The sequence below is a fragment of the Salmo trutta genome, chromosome 31 (assembly GCF_901001165.1).
Source record: "Salmo trutta chromosome 31, fSalTru1.1, whole genome shotgun sequence".
Lineage (NCBI taxonomy): Eukaryota > Metazoa > Chordata > Actinopteri > Salmoniformes > Salmonidae > Salmo > Salmo trutta.
In genome coordinates, this window is record NC_042987.1 from 31,285,705 (window position 1) to 31,307,648 (window position 21,944).

Sequence of the window (21,944 nt, forward strand, 5' to 3'; positions counted from 1 at the left end):
GCCAGTTACCTGTAAGTTACTGTAAAAAAGGTACAATATATTATGTAAAATTCCAAAGCAACTGTAAAGTTTACAATGTACTGTTAAACCAAAGTTTCAATGGAATTTAAGGTTGAATACTGTACTTTATTTTTACAATAACTTACAGGTAACTGGCTGACAATAAGTTACAGTACAAACGACAGGATTGTTTTTACAGTGCAGTAGCTATATGGGTCTCCCCTTTGTTGTCTACTGGTGTCCGCTTCAAATCAATGGCACAGTGTACAAATGTCATTTGAGGGGATGCCAACAACATCTATTTAAAATTGGCAAGTAAGAATAGGGATATATAGTATGTGGTTTTAGTTACAACCACATACTATATTCCTACTTGCCAATTTTAAATAGATCAACCCATCAATGAATAATCTTAGCTCTTTCAACTGACACAAAAGGACATGTAACACATTGAAATAAACACTCACACTACAGAGCAGGCATAGGAGCCCTTCTGCGTCTGGCTCTCTCGGATGAGGAAGGTGCCGTCACACTTGTCCCTCAGCAGCTCCTCTGCCTGGGTGCGCTTGATGTCACCCATGTACCAGGTGCCGTCGTCGTGGTGGGGCGAGCCTTCGTCCTCCTCCACCAGCCAGTAGGAGCTGTAGGAGGGAGATAAAAAAAGAAAACATATTTAACCTTTATTTAATTAGGCAAGTTAGTTAAGAACAAATTCTTATTTACAACGACGGCCTGCCCGGGCCAAACCCGGACGGCGCTGGGCCAATTGTGCACCGCCCTTTTATTTTTTTACATTTTATTTCACCTTTATTTAACCAGGTCGGCTAGTTGAGAACAAGTTCTCATTTACAACTGCGACCTGGCTAAGATAAAGCAAAGCAGTGCGACACAAACAACAACACAGAGTTACACATGGAAAAAACAAGTGTACAGTCAATAACACAATAGAAAAAAAGAAAGTCTATATACAGTGTGTGCAAATGGCATAAGGAGGTAGGCAATAAATAGGCCATAGTAGCGAAGTTATTCACAATTTAGCAGATTAACACTGGAGTGATAAATGAGCAGATGATGATGTGCAAGTAGAGATACTGGTGTGCAAAAGAGCAGAAAAGTAAATAAAAACAATATGGGGATGAGGTAGGTAGATTGGGTGGGCTATTTACAGATGGGCTATGTACAGCTGCAGCGATCGGTTAGCTGCTCAGATAGCTGATGTTTAAAGTTAGTGAGGGAAATATAAGTCTCCAGCTTCAGCAATTTTTGCAATTCATTCCAGTCACTGGCAGCAGAGAACTGAAAGGAAAGGCGGCCAACGGAGGCGTTGGCCCTATGGGACTCCCAATCATGGCCGGATGTGATGCAGCCTGGATTCGAACCAGGGAATGCAGTGACGCCTCTTTCACTGAGATGCAGTGCCTTAGACCGCTGCGCCACTCGGGAGCCCAAAGATGGGGCGGTTAATGACTTATCGTCTTACCGGATGTCTTTCTAAATCCTTTATAACAGTTTTAGGTTTATTATTAGATGTATTTTGGTGCTGCAGACGTTTGGGGAGATGGTGCAGAGTTTAAAAGCCTTGGGGCCTTTTAGGGAAAGACAACATGATCATTGTCAGTGGGCAGAATTGGTTGCAATGATGTAACTATGTCATCTTATAAAATGTATTTTTACAACCAGAATATGACATACATTTGACGTCAATACAGAATAAGGCAATAGTTTCAAATTCAACATTTACAGATGGCCAGATGTGTAAATGCCAGATGGGCTGGTTAATATTTTGCCTATTTCGGCCTGTCCAACAACTTTTTTTAAGCAAAATTATAATGGGGGTAAAATGGGCAGGTGTATTAGAAATGCCAGAGCCGATTTCTGGTTCCAGTCCGCTCCTGCCCATGTACGTAGCTCTTAACAAGCGATCTAATCACTTGTCAAACATTCCTTCTTCATCACTTACTCTTCTGCCTCGTTCTTTATGCCCAGCCATTCATTAATCTTCTTCTGCCTCGTCCCCTTCTGTGTCAACCACCTGCAAGACCAAAGAAAGAGAATTTGACTCCATTCCTCTTCAATTAAGTTCACAAATACTCATAGAAAAGAATAAGAAGCATAACATAGCATCATATAGCCTAGCATTGTATAGCCTAGCATTGTATAGCCTAGCATTGTATAGCCACCCAACCAACATGTCCAGGTGGGGAGCAAAGGCTCTACATGGTTATCTTAGCTGGTACACATTTGGGTTGACCTTTTGGGCAAGACATGGAAAAACCGAGTGAATATGGTCAGGGTCTGTCTATGGGACCCAGTTGGGCCTACTACCAGGGTCGCACATGGGAAAACCCATGTGGACTATAACATGGGTCCTAAATGGGCGCTGAATCATTTTTCACATTGGCAATCTGGGTGTTCGTTTTTCAGGAATTATGATTGGGACCCAATCGGGTTAACCATTTAAGTCACACACAGGCAAACCCCATAGGTCCCAAATGGGCCCTTTACCATTTATAAAGGGGCTATCTGGTGTGAATATGGCCAGGGATTGTCTCTGGGACCCCGTTGGGCATAGCACCTGGGTCATGCATTAGAAAACCTGTCCATGGAGAAAACCCCTGTGGGTTATAGTGTGGGTCCAAAATGGGCCCGGAATACTTTTTTAATGCGCTGTAAAAACGCCATCTAATGAAATGTAGAGAAGTTAAATTAACAAAGTTGTGTCAACATTTTCATGTTCGTGCGGGTTTAATTGTGACGTATTATATCATGCTGGTGAAATTCCTGTCAACATAATGTTTGCCTGAAAAGCCATTAGCTAGTGCGTGCTGTCACATTTTCTTTAAAGACTCGTGCACATTCAATATTTTGAGGAGCAAGGGCATATGACTGAATTTCAAATTCAGGCGCTAAACCAAAGACTGTACAGTAAACATTGGGGTTCTAACTCCATGTCAAGGCAAGACAACGGGAGCTGGGAATCTACCAAGTGATTTGATCGGTAAGTGTTATGGACTATATGTGATGTTTTTTGTGTGGTTAGCTAGCTAATCAGTTTCGGTATTTTCTGATGTTGCCTGGCTGCAGACTTGTTATAACGATGGCTAGCTAGCTAGCTAGCTAGCTAATGTTTGGCATTGTTTCTAGTAAGCTAGCTAACGCTATGTTTCTAACTCAAGACGAGCTGAAACAATGTGGCTAGCTAGCTCAAAAATCCTCCTTATTGTCGAGGTAGCTATCTAGGCGCGTCACGAACATACTAGGCTTTGGTTTATTGTTGAGCTAGTTCCTGTCAGTGTTGCCAACTCCTCAGTAAGGAAAGTAGCCATTGGCTGTCCTAAAAGTCGCTAAATGACGGCATCACCTAATTTGCATAACTGGCCATGTGCATGTAATTGTTATGGACGCTGTAGGAGAGGAATAACGTCGTGGGAGAGACAAAACGTGAGTAAATAACACCCTAAATATGTTTAGAAGTACAAATGAGCAAGCTGCAGAGAGTGGCACACACAGTGAATAAGAACCAGATATTTGAGGCCATACTCCTCCTTCAGCACTTTATGGACCCCATTGTTAATCCCCGTCATAACAGAGGCATTGTGAGTCCCTATCCCCAGGAGTTTCTCTTTTTTAAGACAACACTTCTCGAGGAAAGCCTCAACAGCACGGGCTATAGATTTGGCATCTCCTCCCTCCAACTCAACAAGCCCCAGAAAAGTTGATACAATTGTCTGCTTGGTGTCACTTAAGTACCTTATCACAACCCCCAGGTACTTAGAAACACTTACATCCGTGGGCTCATCGAGGAGGAGGCTGAAACGCTGGTCACCCACATCTGCGATCAACTTTTTCTGACAGTATGGTGCTAGAACACCATTCATCATTTCTGTGCACTTTGAAGTAAGTGGGTAGCAGCAGTGGAGTCCGAGAAAGCAGCTCTACATGCTTCTCCAATGTGATCACATGCCAGCATGGAACAGTGTTCAGTAGACTGAGACATGATGAGCTAGCCAGCTAGATGTTTAGCTTATGACACAGAGAGGCACACACACTGTGGATAAGGTGAGTAAGTGACTGAGGCTGTGTGAGTCAAATGCAGTGATTTATTTTTGTGCAGGGATTTATTTTAGACAAAGAACATTTTACATTTACATCCCGCCCTGAATGTAAGCCAGGGCGGGATCAGCCAGTGGCGGCTTCCCGCATGCGCGATTAATTTGCAGTCTGGACGTGGAGGTGTGAACATCTCCTGCTCTGACTGCAGCTGGGAGGGACTGCTGCGCGAGGACTGGGCCGCCTGTGACTTCTATGGGACGGGGATGGGGCCCACGAACGATACGTGCTTTCCCGTCAGAGTCTCCAATAACACCAGAAAAAGTCACTAGATTTGTCGCTAGTCGATTTATTTTGAAAATGTGTCGCTAGAGGGGTCTGAATAGTTGCTAAATATAGTGACAAAGTCGCTAAGTTGGCAACACTGGTTACTGTTAGCTAGCTCGTTTTGCATGGGAGCCAACAAAAATGGCTTGCTTGCTGAACAAGCTTGCGTTAGTAGTAAAGGAAACACTCATGACATGTTTGAACCACTTAGTTAACTATGTCGTTCTTTGTGAGTGTACATTTCTCAGTAGCTAATTATACGGCCCTCGCTGTATTTATCGGCTGTTGACTTACTCGGGCCAAGTTTCAAGCCATGTTAATTGCTACCCAGGCAAGTACAATCTGAATCAGAATGACGGCTGCCATTTTTCAGAATGCTGATGAATTGTTCAGGAATCGCTTGGCAAATGATTTGCGATTCACATGCTGTAATGTATTTTTTTTAAGTATTTTTTTGAGCGGAATCAATTTAAGGACTCAGTGTTGTTTGTGGAATTTGTAGTAAAATGAAACTGAAATTAGAAAGTTGGCCTCCTACACTAACTGAACTATGAACTAAAATTAATACCATGTTCAATTATTGAGCTAGCTAAAATTGGCTTGTTAGAACAGACTGTCCAGAAAACTGATTCTGAATGGTCCAAAATATTAAAGTATTTCAAATGAAAAACAAATAAGGTTACTGTAGCCCTATAAAAATGGTAAGGGGTCCACATGGCTGCGTTTACACAAGCAGTCCAATTCTGATCTTGCCCAATTATTGGCAAAAGAGCTGATCTGATTGGTCAAAAGACAAATTAGTGGAAAAAAGAAACAGAATTGGACTGCCTGTGTAAATGCAGCCATAAGGACCCATGTTGTAGCCCACGTGGGTTTTTTCCATGTCTATCCCAAAAGGTTAACCCAACTAGGTTCTAGCTAAGAGTCCTTGGATAAAGACCGAATATAAATGTAAGGGCTGGGATAGTATAGCATCGTACAGCATAGCGTTTTCTTACACCAGGTACTGGTCCCTGATCTTCCTTAGCTGCATGAGGTCTGGTTTCAGGCTGTTCATCCTCTTGTCGATCTCTCTGTTGTCGGTTGCCTGCTGTTTCAGGTCCTGCTCCAGCTTCCTCTTGCTGTCGTGGATCTCTGTCACCCGAGACTTCAGACGCTCCGAGTTGCTCTGGATCCTGAAGTGAGTGGGAAGAAAGCTCCATAACAGTTTTTGCTCTGAGGTTCATTTGTAGTGGTCTGGTTTGGTTTGACTGTTCTTTACAATACATTGACTGAATGTTGTTTTAAAATTGGCTTAAAATACATGCTACATAGGTACTAGTTTGATACAGGCTGTGGTATAAATACCCTTGTCACTATGAATAGGCAAAATGCTTACTTCTGGATCTCTTTGTCGTTGCCTTCACGTCGGAACTTCTCGATGGTCTCTTTGCTGTAGCGCTCCTGAGTCTCACACTGCTCTTCGAAGATCTTGATGGTCTCGTTGAAGGCCTCGATGGCCGTGCGCTTCATCTGGAGCTCCTGACAGAGACACAAAGGGGATCACCTCATGACAATTAGGAGGCATGTGATTTTCCATCATGCCGTTTTCACCAGTTCCTTCACATCATTGATTACAGAGGAAGGATACAAAAAAGACAAATACAAGACAAATCGTTTTGTGACAGAGCTTGAGAGTGGTGGTCCAGAAGTCAGTAGTGTGGACTAATAGTCTCTATACAGTATAGTATGCCTACAGTATAGTAAAGCAATAAGGCCCGAGGGGGTGTGGTATATGGCCAATATATCTCAGCTAAGGGCTGTTTTTAAGCACGATGCAATGCAGAGTGCCAGGATACAGCCCTTAGCTGTGGTATATTGCCAATATGCCACGAACCCCCGAGGTGCCTTATTGCTATTATAAACTGGTTACCAACGTAATTAGAGCAGTAAAATAAATGTTTTGTCATACCCGCCAATCAGCATTCAGGGCTCGAACCACCCAGTTTATAATAAGCAATATAGGACCTGTGAGGTACGTGTGTACTCCTCGTAGAGCATGTCGTACTCCCAGCTCTTCTCCTGGTACTGCTCGTGGTACACCTTCAGCTGCTCGCCCACCGCCTCAGTGCTGTCCTCCTTCACCAGCTGCTCCTGAGGAGAAATGTTAGCCAGGGCCATATATTTAGAGAGTTGGGGCAACTTTTAAAACAGGACGTCATGTTAGCGCCTTTGAGCATTCCATTTATCCATTCATGACGAGAATCTTGAGCATAGCATTGTTAAAAATTCTGAAAATTCAGTGAACTGCTATTGGTCAACATTGCCCATGGGGAGCAAACATGGCTGCCATGGAATGTAATGTCATGTAAATGGATCATAATGCAGAAACCTCAATGTCCTAACTCTCTAAATATATGGTTCTCACGTCAGCCAACAGTCAGTGAGAATACTCACCAAGCAGCCACTCAGGATGCAATACAAATTCCAATACAGCAATACAAATTCAGCAGGAACTGTTTTCTCCATTTTGGCATCAAAAGTTCAATGAAAAGGCCATTCCAACTTGCATTCTAACTTAAATGCATTATCCAGGAACTTCAGATGCCTAAATGGCAACCCCTCAGATATTTCACAAATATCACCATAGTATCAATTACAGGAGGGTTTTGTGTAGCCTCAAGAGAGGTGGGCCAGCAAAAATACTTTTTCATTTTCAATTGTATGTTGTTCAGTTGTTGTTCATGTAGTGTAGGTACCTGCTGGAATTTGGAGACAGGGTAGAGGAGCCGGGTGTCCAGCTTGGCGTTGTACTGGGCCAGGGACTCATGGCGGTAGTGGTTGATGAGCTCCACCACCGTGATAAAGGTGAGAGGCTCTGAGAAGCCATAGCGACCTTCCCGGTGGCAGACCTTGATCAGCTTATTGTTTCCGCCTTTCCTGTGGAACGGTTGAGAAATCAGTCTTAAGTCCTTTAGAAAGTAGTTGTAGTTCTTTCCTTAACTTTTTTTTTACTCTGCTCTTTTTCAAATGTGAACCCAAGACATTTGACATTTTTGGTAATTTAACAGACGCTCTTATCCAGAACGAATTACAGTAACGAGTGCATACATTTTACTACTGGTCCCCCCATGGGAATCAAACCCACAACCCTGGCGATGCAAGCGCCATGCTCTACCAACTGAGCTACAAGGGTCCCAAGTATCGCAATAGCAAACATTCCACATTCAAAAAGGAGATAGAAAATGATACACAGAATCAAGTATTCACAGAGGTTCAGGAATGGTAATGTTAATGGTCCTGTTGACATAACATGTATATATAATCTACTGGGGGCTGCCTCTCACCTGAGGGTCAGTGTGTACTCTCCCTCCAGTTTGCTGGAGGCGTCGCGGACCATGAACGTCCCGTCAGGGGTGTCTCTCATCTTCTCATTCACTTCCTCCCTGGGAACACAACGGCACAGTTAGAGGCAATTGGGAATTCATGAAAGCACCACATCCTTCACAATACAACTTAATCACTTGCACGCAATTATAATAGGCTGTTCAATGTGTGCAGAGTATCCTATACTACAATCCACAATAATGTTTACTATAATCCTGTTTTAATCCACCCAAAAATGCAGTACATTGGATAGATAAGTACTATAATCCTAAGTACTAAACTATAGGCCTACTATTTTGTTGATGTATTAAATTATTTCATTGATTTAGAAATGCTATTGTTACATGAATGGCTCTTTACCTGGAGATTTCACCCCAGTACCACTCCGAATCACTCAGTATGCTGCTCTCAGTCATGGCTGGAGTTGTAGCTTTGACCTTTACTGGCATGGCAGGTAAAGCTACACATAAACAGAGACGCCCATTAGTTAGGAAAGGTTTTGACAAGCATCACAGTTGATTAATAGAATAAATGTAATTCAAACAAACAGATCCTGACACACGAAACAAACAACTTTTTGCCGGGAACATTTCATCAGTCTGTACTAATCAGCACTAACTCATTCAAATACCAAACAATTGCAAACTACCATTGCAAAACAATTGCAAACAAGTTGAGCCAACAGTAAATAAATTCCATTCTAAAAACAGTATTTCCATCCATTCTAGCTTCTATATTAATTTCTATGGAGCCCTCCATTTTGAAGCACTGCATCTATCCATCTATACCTGGGTGCGGGACTTCCTGTCCCATGGCCATCTCCATCAGAAGCCTTTCCAGTGCCAGTGCAGGGAACTCCTCCCCCACCTCCCACCTGTCAATCAACAACGGCAGGGAGTCAGACACATGGTCATAAGATGTTCAGTCAACGGCAGGTCATTCAAACACATGGTGCTGTGCAGGGAGAGGAAAAGCACTCGACTGCAATCTGTAGTAACAGCACTTGGCCTTGTGGATTTCATCTGGAGTCGCACGAGGGAGCGAGACGGTCACATCCTTTCACTCACCCAGTGACGTTGGAGCTCTCTTGTCTGTCTCAAGAGGATATCGCTGTTATGTGGTAACTCAGCAATCTGACACAAAATGGCTGCTGTATATTACCAAGTTAGGTGCAAATACACAATGGTGGGGTTTGATGTTACAGTAGTTACCCAATACAATGTAAAGTGCTTTGAGACCTAGTGAAAAGCAACTAAAAATAAGCAATCTATTAAACTGCTTGCACACCGCACACACCACCAAACGCTGATTGAAAATGCGAAATTGGACAACAAACACCAACCAACACAGACGAGCGGCGTACACTGACCCAACTCTGTTTGTTGGTGTTTGTCTGGGTGATGTGAAAGTGGCTTTAGAACATTGTAAAAACAACCAACTTAAGAATGTTGAAGTGTGTTGGGCCTCGTTTACAGTGTGCAACCTCCTTCATTCTTATGTTAGATTAGGGATTCTCCTACTCACCCAGTGGCGGAGCTGGGCCGGATCAGCAGCGGCCCAAAGACCAGACCAAGGGTGTGAAGGTCCAGGCCATTAAGATGGGAGGTCTGAATCACCTTACCCAGGTGTGTGAGCAGGTAGTGCAGGGTGAGGTGGTGATGCAGGGGCATGCTGGTGGCCCTCTCCAGGACCAGGCTCAGCTCCCTGCCTCCACTGCTGCTCGCCGCCACAGCCTTGGACCAGTCTGTGGGAGGACGGACACCACATGTTACGGCAGCCCGTTACGCACACACAACCGCAAGTGCACACACAAACAGGAGCTCTCTCAACACACACACACACAACACCCCCTTCTCTTTCTCTCATATGCAGACAGGCATGCAGGCACGCACACCGTCCCTGACATCACCAGGGACCAGGGTAGCAATATAAGTTACAATATTTCTGGGATGCCTGTGAATGGCTCATCCCCAGCACTCCACACTGGGCCTATTCCCTCAGGCAGGAGGGGGGCACGTGATTGACTCGCCATACAATTTATCTGTTTGCTCGTTCGGCTTCATGTGATTCTGTTACTTTCTATTGCCTGGGTCTGTTTCGTCGGGGCTGGGGATGGGTTGGTGGGGGGCACTGGTTGCGCACAAGCAGGGGTGAGTGAAATGTGGCATGTACCCGCGGTGCCCTGCTGCAGCACAGCCTGCAGGTCTGGGTAAACACCGGGGGGGATGACAGGGGACGGCAGCTCCCGCAGGTAGCGGAGTAAACACTCCGACACGGCGCCCACGTCACTACCAGGCCCCGACTCCACCTCTGGGGAAAGAGGTGAGAGAGAGAAACAGTCAGCGGGTCTGACCAAACGGATTTAATTCAATCAGATTTGTCACATGGAAATTCCCTAGAAAGCATTGGGAGCATTTTGACACGCATTGCATGATATTCATACATTTATATAGGATACTAGCAAGTTGTATCCAGTCATACACTGGGTGTGAGAAAAGTATGAACATGCATTATTTATACAAGTAGTACAAAGAAAATGTTGTCACTGCAAATACCCTCACAAATGTAAGTCAGTCAAAGCTCTTCATTTCAAGGACTAATGACACATCACTACTAATTCTAACAGAACAAATACATCTGAAGAGTGATAATAATAACTTGCCTTCTCTCTGGCTCTGTGTTTGGCCATCTGAGGCAGATGCGAGACGTGTCCTGTACAGTGTCTTGCAGTCCAGACCTGCAGAAAAATCAAGATGATTTGAGACGTTAGCTCATCGTCCTTCTAAAAGAAATCCTCTACAGTGTGCATGGCAGACAGACAGGTCACATTAAATGTAAAGACCCTAGGGATGTGATTATGAATACACTCCGGGGAGCTAAGATGGAGGAAAGTGGAAGAGAGACATCTGTGTGGAAGAAACAGTCGAAAGACGTTTCAGTTTGAGGAACTGTTTTAGTCTACATCTCAAATGACACCCTATTCCCTTTATAGTGCTCTACTAGTAATGCACTATGTAGGGAATAGGGTGTCGTTTGGTACACAGCTAGGTGATTCTTGCTAACTTGGTATTACTCTTGGTCAATACAAAAATAATTTATTTTGTAATGGATAAAATCTCAAATGATTGACTGTTAAATTAATCATCAGATTAATTTTTACATATTTCCCAAAACCTCGCAAAAAATACATCTCATTACCGTAACGCTTGTAAAGTAAGAAGGAAAAAAACATTGGATGGTGAAAATGTTGCAAATTGGCTAGATAGAGAAGTTATTAGGGTGGCAGGTAGATAACATGTTGTGTCGCATGTTCATAACCTTGATTTTTTTATTTTCTGTTTTAAACTATTATAAATATTTAAAGTACATAAATATAGAGCAAATTACATTTTATGCACAGCTCAAATAATATGGATTCTGTAATATTATTCTAGGAATATTTTATCATTGATGCATTTTGGTAATGAGAGCCATGTTACGGTAGATGAGACCGCATTAAGGTAATGAGCAAATGGTACTACATTAAGAGCAAAAATATCATTTTTAACCATTTTAACCATCTGAAGAATTAACAACAAATGAATAATGAACCCCACATCCCACCCCCCTCCCAGTACTTCATGTTTTTTGTGTTCTTTAGGAGTTAACTCTGCCAGAGACTTAAGTCAATTTCTGTTTCGTTTTTTTGGTACATGTGAAATATGGAAATGATACCAAATTCAATTTCATGAGTCACTTACATACAGTCCCTACCTATTTATCTAATTACATAAACAGCTAATTTCCATTAGTATGCAATTACAATGCAATAGCATGATTACTGTGTTACTAGTGTAGGCTAACTAGTGTTACACCAGTGCCTACAATAATGCTAATCACTAATGCTAATCGCTAACTAAATGCCACTTAGATAAATAGCTACTAGCTAGGGCAAAGCAAACGTTAGCTCGAATACAGGTTGCTACCCATGTTGTTGATCAGCATGTTTGTGCAACGGCATGTTCTGAATCAGATAGTCAATTCTAAAAATGTTGTCTAAATGTTATTCAAATATGATTAGGGTCCCCTGGGAAACACCGACCAACACGTTGGTTCCCACCCTTTCATAACTCCTACCTGGCTTTTTCATTTGTTGTCATGCTAAACACCAACCATAGGATTAGAATAATCATTCTATCTCTATGATTCCAACAGTTCACTCAAATGTTTTGATATATAATCGCAAGTCAAATCGCGATCTTTGATTTAAAAATTGCCCATATCATGCAGCCCTACTAATAGCCTGGTAACTTTACCAGTTTATGCAAACATTTTGTGGCACAGAAAGGAAAATGTATATCTTCTTCAGGAGATGCACGTTAAAAGTAAGTAGGTAGGCTATATACCTTAAAAATGCATTTTTTTGCTGCTTTTAAAATGTTGGCGGTGCTTCTAACTTTTCTACCAATGAAAAACAGTGCTACCAATGACATTTTGTTATTTAGAGCCCAGGTTACAATACAGGTAAAAAAACAATGTCATGTGCTTTGTTACCAAACCTTTCTGTAAGGGCATAGGAGTCATCAATAACAATCACCCAACACACAGCTGGGTGATTCTTGCTAACTTGGTATTACTCTTGGTACATTTTGAAAAGACCCCACATTTTGGGGGGGAAATGGATAAACTACCATCTCAAAATCAGATAATGATTTTTTTTTTACACATTTTCTAAGACCACACAAAATAAAATCTAATTACCATAATGCTTGTAAAGTTAGAAGAAAAAAAAAGATTGCACGGTGAAAATGTTACAAATAGTTTTAATTGCCTAAAGATACAGGAGAGTTATTACAAAACATTTTAATAAAAAAATATGACATTTTGATTAAGTATATTTTCATTTTAGCCATTTCTCATTACCGTAACATAATGAGAACTGTACTCCTCAAGCAGCTCTGGATTTCTGTACAGTTGCTCTTTATGCTTCTCCACCGTATCTTTTGATGCAGTCCTTTTTCTTTCCTTACCTGCCAATCTTAATAACAAGATGTTTAGATTAAATCAGATTATGTTTATTAGACTACATTATTAAAACAACCCCTAAAAGGAGAATTACACAAAAAAAAATGGAGTTGGTCAGATGTTTCCATACCTCAAATGTAGTCGTAATTCACCCAAATTACATTGGCACATTGGTTTCCTTACCCTGTAAGCAGTTGATGGACAAGATAGCAATCCATGCTTTGATTTTGTTTAGCATTTATAGCACAAAACCAATGCAAGTGGATATCCCTGATAAGCAATTTCAAGTTCCATGTCCAAATTGTCCAAATCATCCCAAAGTGTAAAATGGATTGTATAGCTCAATAAAGTTATTTCAAGATGATTTGGAAATTAAATGCGAAAAATGCTAATTTCAAGGATATTCACTTACATTGGTTTTGTGCTATAAATGCAAGGAGACAGTGACCAGGTAAACAAAACCAAAGCATGGATTGCAGTCTTATCTCGTTCATAGACTGCTTACAGGGTAAGAAAACCAATGTCAGTTGTGTGAACTATCCCTTTAAGTCCACATGCCAGGCCATTCATTGTGTAGCTACATCTATATGCATGGTGTTGAGGCATACAGCTGGTTCTACACAAATCACTGGCATGGGGTGTGTATTTATCTTGTGAAAAGCATGAGCTGGCATACACCCAAAACAGTTAGTAGAGATGCTGACTAATGGTGAGTAAACTGTAGGTTATACAAATAAATAGAGTCTCACACTTTATATAAGCTCCCAGTAATGTATTGGGTAAACCACCAACATTTAGGCATCAATGTTCCCTCTAAGCTAGCCCGAGACCGCCGCACAGATCCCCCGGGAGAGAACTTCACTCAACTTTCTTGTACTGCATTCCTAGTCGATCGCCAAACATTTCTGTAAAAAAAAAACGATGATAAAGCCTTGTGTTCCAATTGAAAAAAGAAAATCATTTAATCTCGGGCTGTTGCCAGTAGGTGCACCCGATTCAGCTGCCTGAATCGGGTAATCAAACTGACATTTTGAACCATTTCATTTGTCTGAAGGCATAAACTCTGCCTTTCCGGCAGGCCCAGAGAGCAAATCATGTATAGTATAGGTTTACCACTGGCCAATCGGATGGCTCAGATGACCGTGTCTGCAGTAACGTAGCAGGCATAAAAGAAAGCTACAACAAAGCTGTAAGATTTCAAAACGTTTAAAACCATGGCTAGAGAGAGACTGTCAACAAAAACAGCAAAGAGAAGCTGTTTTTATGAGTGCGTTGATGTTTAAAGTTCTTACTCAGCACTGTCAACAAGCCATAAAATACGCATTCTTCCTATTTCCACTCAGCGCTAAAACAAGCACGGCAACAGTAACGAATGAGTAGGAAAGTATCTATAGGCTTGAGGTTGATGTCATTATTAGCGGCTTGGGCCTTTTTTAATATTGAGGAATATTTCACTTTCTCTGTTCATAGGAGTAACAACATGAATTTGTTCATGAGGCAGAAATAATACGGTGCGACTCGAGTTTTGCCATCAGCTGGAAGATGGTGTCACCTTTTGTCAGCGGAGTAAAGGGAGAGCAGAGGGATAGTAAGAAGCGAACCCTCAGTCTGCTGCTCTCTCCGTCCGCTGAGAGTGACCATCAGATGCAGGCACCGTCAGTAAAATAAAAAGCAAATGATTTAAATGCACAGTAACATTCAAAAGTTTGGACACACCTATTCATTCAAGGGTTTTTCTTTATTTGTACTATTTCCTACATTGTAGAATAATAGTGAAGACATAAAACTATGAAATTAGCACATATGGAATCAAGTAACCAAAAAGGGTGCAAAGCTGTCAAGGCAAAGCGTGGCTCCTTTGAAGAATCTCAAATATAAAATATATATTTTTTGGGTTACTGCATGATTCCATGTGTTATTTCATAGTTTTGATGTCTTTACTATTATTCTATAATGTAGAAAATAGTACAAATAAAGAAAAACCCTGGAATGAGTAGGTGTGTCCAAACTTTAGACTGGTACTGTATGTAAATAAGATATTTCGGTTTTTAAGTTTTAATACATTTGTAGAATGTGAAATGTCAGAATAATAGTACAGAGAATAATTTATTTCAGCTTTTATTTCTTTCATCACATTCCCAGTGGGTCAGAAGTTTACATACACTCAATTAGTATTTGGTAGCATTGCCTTTAAATTGTTTAACTTGGGTCAAACGTGTCGGGTAGCCTTCCACAAGCTTTCCACAATAAGTTGGGTGAATTTTGGCCCATTCCTCCTGACAGAGCTGGTGTAACTGAGTCAGGTTTGTAGGCCTCCTTGCTCGCACACTCTTTTTCAGTTCTGCCCACAAATTTTCAATAGGATTGAGATCAGGGCTTTGTGATGGCCACTCTAATACCTTGACTTTGTTGTCCTTAAGTTATTTGGCCACAATTTTGGAAGTATGCTTTTTGGGGTCATTGTCCATTTGGAAGACCCATTTGCGACCAAGCTTTAACTTCCTGACTGATGTCTTGAGATGTTGCTTCAATACATCCACATAATTTTCCTACCTCATGATGCCATCTATTTTGTGAAGTGCACCAGTCCCTCTTGCAGCAAAGCACCCCCACAACATGATGCTGCCAACCCCGTGCTTCACGGTTGGGATGGTGTTCTTCGGCTTGCAAGCCTCCCCCTTTTTCCTCCAAACATAATGATGGTCATTATGGCCAAACAGTTCTATTTTTGTTTCATCAGACCAGAGGCCATTTCTCCAAAAAGTATGATCTTTGTCCCCATGTGCAGTTGCAAACCGTAGTCTGGCTTTTTTATGCCGGTTTTGGAGCAGTGGTTTCTTCCTTGCTGAGCGGCCATTCGGGTTATGTCGATATAGGACTCCACTTACTGTGGATATAGATACTTTTGTACCCGTTTCCTCAAGCATCTTCACAAGGTCCTTTGCTGTTGTTCTGGGATTGATTTGCACTTTTCGCACCAAAGTATGTTCATCTCCAGGAGACAGAACGCGTCTCCTTCCTGAGCGGTATGACGGCTGCGTGGTCCCATGGTGTTTATACTTGTGTTTGTACAGATGAACATGGTACCTTCAGGCGTTTAGAAATTGCTCCCAAGGAGACTTGTGGAGGTCTACAATTTTTTTTCTGAGGTCTTGGCTAATTTCCTTTTTATTTTCCCATGATGTCAAGTAAAGAAGCACTGAGTTTGAAGGTAGGCCTTGAAATACATCCACAGGTACACCTCCAATTGACTCAAATGATATCAATTAGCCTATCAGAAGCTTCTAAAGCCATGACATAATTTTCTGGAATGTTCCAAGCTGTTTAAAGGCACAGTCAACTTAGTGTAAGATTTTTTAAAAGTTTAATGTGCCTTTAAATTATAAAATGGTAACTCAGTTTTTCCCTATCATTTGTTTTTTGCAGTGGTGGGACGTCAAAGGTTTATGGAAGCGGGAGGGGTGGTGGTTGTTAAAAAATTCTTCAGGTTTTCAAAAACATAAATAAATAATTAATAGAAAAACACAATTGGATGTGCGAACATTGCATACACCACATCAGGAGACAATTTTTTAGGCCCAAAAATCTTTTATAAAATAAATCATTTTTTGTGTAGTTATTCTTTAATTCAAGTGTGCATGCACCTAGCACTGTTGTTTGGTTAGCAGTGTATCTGTTGCTCACATTGTGTGATGGAGTTACATTTTACATGCATCAGAAACAGTTATCATTACCCAACTTCGAATTACCATAAGACAACCATATGGCATGGTAATGAGAATTGGTCATTATGGTCATGAGAAGCAAATTTAGCTAACAATGGCAGAAGCCACTATGACTCAGCAAAAACATTTACATCATCAATTCATGCTATATTATACTGTAAATAGTTTATTCAATGTTTTTGCTCAAACATCAAGTATTATACAGTTGGGCCTCCCGAGTGGCGCAGTGGTCTAAGGCACTGCATCGCAGTTGCTAGCTGTGTCACTAGAGATCCTGGTTCGAGTCCAGGCTCTGTCACAGCCGACCGGGAGACCCATAGGGCGGCGCACAATTGGCCCAGCGTCGTCCGGGTTAGGGGAGGGTTTGGCCGGCAGGGATGTCCTTGTCCCATCGCGCTCTAGTGACTCCTGTGGCGGGCCGGGCACATGCACGCTGACACGGTCGCCAGGTGTGCGGTGTTTCCTCCGACACATTGGTGTGGTTGGCTTCCGGGTTAAGCGGGCATTGTGTCAAAAAGCAGTGCGGCTTGGTTGGGTCGTGTTTCGGAGGACGCATGGCTCTCCGAAAGACAAGACTGTAACTAACAATTGGAAACTGTGGAGAAAAAGGGGTAAAAAAAATATTGTTAAGTATCACACAGTTACGGTAATGATAATATTAAAAAAATGGGTCAATGGGGTGTACGAGGACTATTATCAAATTTAAACATAATAATAGAGAAAAGACTAGCTTACCTTGTAGCCATCTTTGATCTTCTCTTCTTGGTAATGCGTGGGCCGAATATGGGCCGAATGTTATTAATGAAAAAAACTGTACTTTGTAAAGGAACTTGAAGAAATGCGAAACGCTTGATAATTTTTTGGTCTAAAATATAACTAATTTGTAATGTGAATACCCAGAAACGATAACGGTCTTTGAATATGTATCACTTTAAACAACATTTCATTGATTTTAATTAAATATGCTAGTTATTTAAAAAAATGAAATGCATGTAAAGTCCTACAAAATGTACATTACAGTACATTACAGTAATGAGATTGAGTAATTTCTTTAATAAAAAAAAAAACTAAAATAAGATTTTAGCCTAAAACAAGTTAAAGAGCCAGAAACCAAGCATAGTGAGCATTAATATGTGAAATTGACACATCTGTCCAACACGTATATATTGTACTTTATACAATTTTGTGGTATTGGGTAGAGTGGGACGAAAGGTGTGTGTGCCCCACCTTTGTGCCTGTGCACGGCTGTGTGTGCACGGCTGTGTGTGCACGGCTGTGTGTGCACGGCTGTGTGTGCACGGCTGTGTGTGCACGGTTATTTGTTTGTGTGCACGGTTATTTGTTTGTGTGCACGTCTCTGTGTGTGTCCGTGTATGTATGTAGGGGAAAACTGGGACAAAAGGAACACGTTTTTCCCCCTAATTACTCAGATCTATGCAGTTAGTGATACCATATCTTATGACAAACAACATATAGGTCCTCTACCATTAGCAACTGTAATTTTGAGGTAGTTTCGCGAGCCAATGCTAACTAGCATTAGCACAATGAAGAAGTCGAGTAGATACGCGAAACTCTAACTTCCTTCATACTGAGCATAGACAAATAAAAATGGTATCCACAAGTTCATCTGACTCTGGGGAAGTACTGTAGATAAAGGGCCTCATTGCAAAATCCCGAAGTATCCCTTTAAATGGGAATGTAGAGTATGTTTTTCACCATTTTCAATGATTATGCAGGTGCGCTCCAGCTGTCCTTGGCGCCCTCCTCGTGTCTTGATAGAATTGTAAAACATTATTCTCTTCACAAACGGCAAACTCATCATGCTTATCACATTTCCATGGCTTGACACATGTTATTCAACCCCAGAATCATAAACATATATATATTTTTTACCATTAACCTGTCGACAAAAGCTTATGCGAGAAGCTGATCGATCAAGGCAATTAATTAAGGCATCATTCTAATGATGTCATAATTTTCAAACATTCTGTCATTTGTTGAGATTGTGCTAACATTTTAAAAGCAATATGAACTAGAGGAGACAATGGCCTGTGATTAAACGTTTATTTTATTTCAGGTCCCTCAGTTAACATTGTGTTACTTTCGTCCCACCCGTCTCTCCTGTAATTTCTCCCAGGCTAAGACCCAAGACTAGCTGGCATGATACTTGAAACCTATGATGGGTTAAGAAAATTACATTGTTGCAACCTTAAACTAAACACCTCTACAACCAAAAAACCTTTCCAGGTCCGTTTTTTTTACTTACAGAAACATGTTTTGTAGATAACTGGGCAAAACATTGTCAGCATTGGGCTGTTTTTTTTTTTTGCAGGGAGCTCGTCCTCCGCATTAGGAACGGGCCGACTTCACTACATCATTCTAGCTTCAGTGTCATCTGAGAAAATGGGCGTGTTATTTCGCCCTTTGTTACTTTAGTCCCGGCTCTCCCCTACGCGCACTGAAACTGTGAATGAAGACCTCGTCCTGAGTGGTGTTAGTTGGTAATACAGTGTGAATGAAGACAGTCCACCCGAGTGGTGTTAGTTGGTAATACAGTGTGAATGAAGACATTCCTCCTGAGTGGTGTTAACCTCTCTAGCGTAGGGGGCAGTATTTTCACATCCGGATGAAAAGCGTGCCCAAAGTAAACTGCCTGCTACTCAGGCCCAGAAACTAGGATATGTATATTATTCGTAGATTTGGATAGAAAACACTCTGAAGTTTCTAAAACTGTTTGAATGATGTCTGTGAGTATAACAGAACCTATTTGGCAGGTGAAACCCCGAGGACAAACCATCCAGGGGCAAAAGAATTTGAGGTCACTCTTTTCAATGACTTTTCTATGGGGATCTAGATTTCTAAAGCTCTTGCTTGCAGTTCCTATCGCTTCCACTGGATTCCAACAGTCTTTAGAAATTGGTTGAATGTTTTTCCTTTGTGTAATGAAGAAGTAGGGCAGTTCAGAACGAGGGTCAAGTGAAGTGTACTGTTTGTTAGAGGTGCATGACCTGAAAGCACGCTCCACTTTGTTTTTGTCCGGTATTGAACGCAGTTTATCCGGTCTTAAATTTGATCAATTATTTACGTAAAAAAATACCTAAAGTTGTATTAGGAAAGTTGTTTGAAATCTTTGGACAAAGATTACAGGTAACTTATTAGATATTTTGTAGTCATGTTGCACGAGTTGGAACCGGTGTTTTTCTTGATCAAACACGCCAAATAAATGGATATTTTGGATATATAACGACAGAATTAATCAAACAAAAGGACCATTTGTGATGTTTATGGGACATATTGGAGTGCCAACAGAAGAGGCTCTTCAAAGGGAAGGCATGAATTATATTGTTATTTCTGAGTTTTGTGTCGCGCCTGGCGGGATGAAATATGATTGTCTGTGTTTGTTTGATGGGGTGCTGTCCACAGATAATCGCATGGTTTGCTTTCGCCGTGAAGCCTTTTTGAAAACTGACACCGTGGCTGGAGTAACAAGAAGTCAAGCTTAAATTTGACATATTGCATGTGTATTTTCAAGAATGTTAAATATTTACAATTCTGTAGTTTGAATTTGGCGCCCTGCACTTTTACTGGATGTTGGTCATGTGGGACGGTAGCATCCCATCTAGCCTAGAGAGGTTAATTGGTAATACAGTGTGAATGAAGACCACTGTCCTGCATGACACCATGAGCACACAGGTGAGAATAAATATCAGGGACAAATAAACACTACAGTATAGGCTGTATAGTGCAGTCTGAGGGATATGAGACAGGTTTTGGACTAACGGAATACTACCTGAATAATATCATGTATTCCCATTGTGCCTCTCCTCTGAAAGGTGACTACTACGATACCGCTGTATATTTCTATTTACTGTGTATGTATGTTAATGTTTGCGTTGTGTTGCATTGCCTTGTGTGTGAGTGCGTACCTTTCTTCTCAATGGCATCCACTAGGTTCACCAGGGTAGGGGGAGCAGTTTCTGGTGGTGTGAACTGCTCGGTCAAATCCAGAAGAGAAACAGCTGAAACAACAACACAAACCATGGTTATATTTTCTGGAAAAACCTTAAAAACTAGATTCCAGAAGGCCTCCATTGACAGAGAGCTGCACTACCGGACTATCGCTTGTCCTTTAAAATGTGAATGCATGTGCTTTTCATTTCATATTTGCTCAAGGAAGACCACATATCCCATAAACAGCAGTTGGAGGCAGCCAAAAACACTATTGTCTAGACTCCAGAGACTGAGTCCCTTATACATTACATTTACATTGTCCAAAAATAGAAATAATCCCAGACAAGCAATGTACCATTGAGAAAGGAAAGGGGCTTAGTGAACAGAAAGACGATACACAACCAGAGCCAGCCGGTCTGTTGAGGGACAAAAAACTTTTCACCTCACCACAACTACCCCATACAGTAAATCAAACATCTTTTCAGTCACAGAGGGAGAGCGAGGTAGAGAGCGAGGGAGGGGTAACAGAGAGAAAAAGAGATCCCATTTCCCTTCACTCTCCTCGCTCTCCTTTTCCACCCCTCCAGTCATTTCTCTGCGTTTGTTTCGCCTTGGCCCTTTGCCTGAGTGGAGCACAATAAAGGATTTAATCAAAAGCCCTGTGTCCGGCTGCCAGGGCCTCCTTTTCGGGCCCACCGCACCCGAGGCCAGTGCTTTGCAGCCTCCTTCTCCTGGCAGTGCATGGCTGAACCGCGGCTGATTATTGATTTGGGGAGTTCAGACGAAAGCGCAGCGTCAGCACATTCTGCACCTCTCTAGCTCTCTCCCTCTATCCGTTGCACGTTAAACATGGGAACTCCTTTTCCGGAGTGATGAGCGGTAATAGCCTGTGCTAGCATGCAGCAGCAGTGTCCATTTTTGGTGGGTTGATTTTCGCAGGGGCAGACTTAGCAATTTCAAAATGCCGTTGACGGGACCCTCCCCCGCACAATTGAAAATGTTTATTTCATCTATGTTTTTAATTTCAGTAACTATAAAAAAATATATAGGCCATGTAAACAACTTTACATGGGGGGAGGGCAGCTGGGGCTTAATTTCAATTGACTCCTTTCAAAAGTCCACCCATGCATGGTTGGTCTCTAGCAGCAGTTGCTCAGTTGTCATAATGTTCTTCCCACCAATAGGTATTCTCGTATCTGGTAAGGAAATAGTTAAATAAAAACCTGTCTGCTGTTTAATAAATTAAAATAAAGGAAATAAATACCTATGCAAGTCATACTAAAATCAAGTAGTTATTCTTTTAACAGCATAGTACAGTGAATATTCAATTCAACAGGACTGAAGGCAATCCACAGACATGCAGTCTAGCATGGATCTAATATGCACTTGGGGTTGGGGTGGGCCGCAGCCAATAAAATAGGGAAATCAAATCCAATAGGCAAAAATATAGACTATAAAAACCACAAAACAAATGTATTCCAATACTTTGGAGGTGGGTGGCAGGAGAATCAAATGCCATAT

The 21,944-nt window shown here is 41.6% G+C and overlaps 1 protein-coding gene across 5 annotated transcripts in view; it reads right to left on the reverse strand.

Annotated features, from left to right (window-relative positions):
- LOC115169950 (phosphatidylinositol 3-kinase regulatory subunit gamma) overlaps nt 1-21,944 on the reverse strand; it is a 52,109-nt gene that overhangs the window by 647 nt on the left and 29,518 nt on the right. For all 5 annotated transcript variants that reach the window (XM_029726107.1, XM_029726111.1, XM_029726110.1 and 2 more), the window contains 13 exons: nt 20,399-20,491; nt 10,406-10,480; nt 9,916-10,053; nt 9,268-9,487; nt 8,532-8,617; nt 8,104-8,203; nt 7,704-7,802; nt 7,116-7,296; nt 6,385-6,510; nt 5,756-5,898; nt 5,376-5,552; nt 1,961-2,032; nt 468-641 (listed from right to left, as the gene is read on the reverse strand). In XM_029726107.1, coding sequence (XP_029581967.1) covers nt 468-641; nt 1,961-2,032; nt 5,376-5,552; nt 5,756-5,898; nt 6,385-6,510; nt 7,116-7,296; nt 7,704-7,802; nt 8,104-8,203; nt 8,532-8,617; nt 9,268-9,487; nt 9,916-10,053; nt 10,406-10,480; nt 20,399-20,491 — 1,684 coding nt within the window. The remainder of the gene's footprint in view (nt 1-467; nt 642-1,960; nt 2,033-5,375; nt 5,553-5,755; nt 5,899-6,384; nt 6,511-7,115; nt 7,297-7,703; nt 7,803-8,103; nt 8,204-8,531; nt 8,618-9,267; nt 9,488-9,915; nt 10,054-10,405; nt 10,481-20,398; nt 20,492-21,944) is intronic.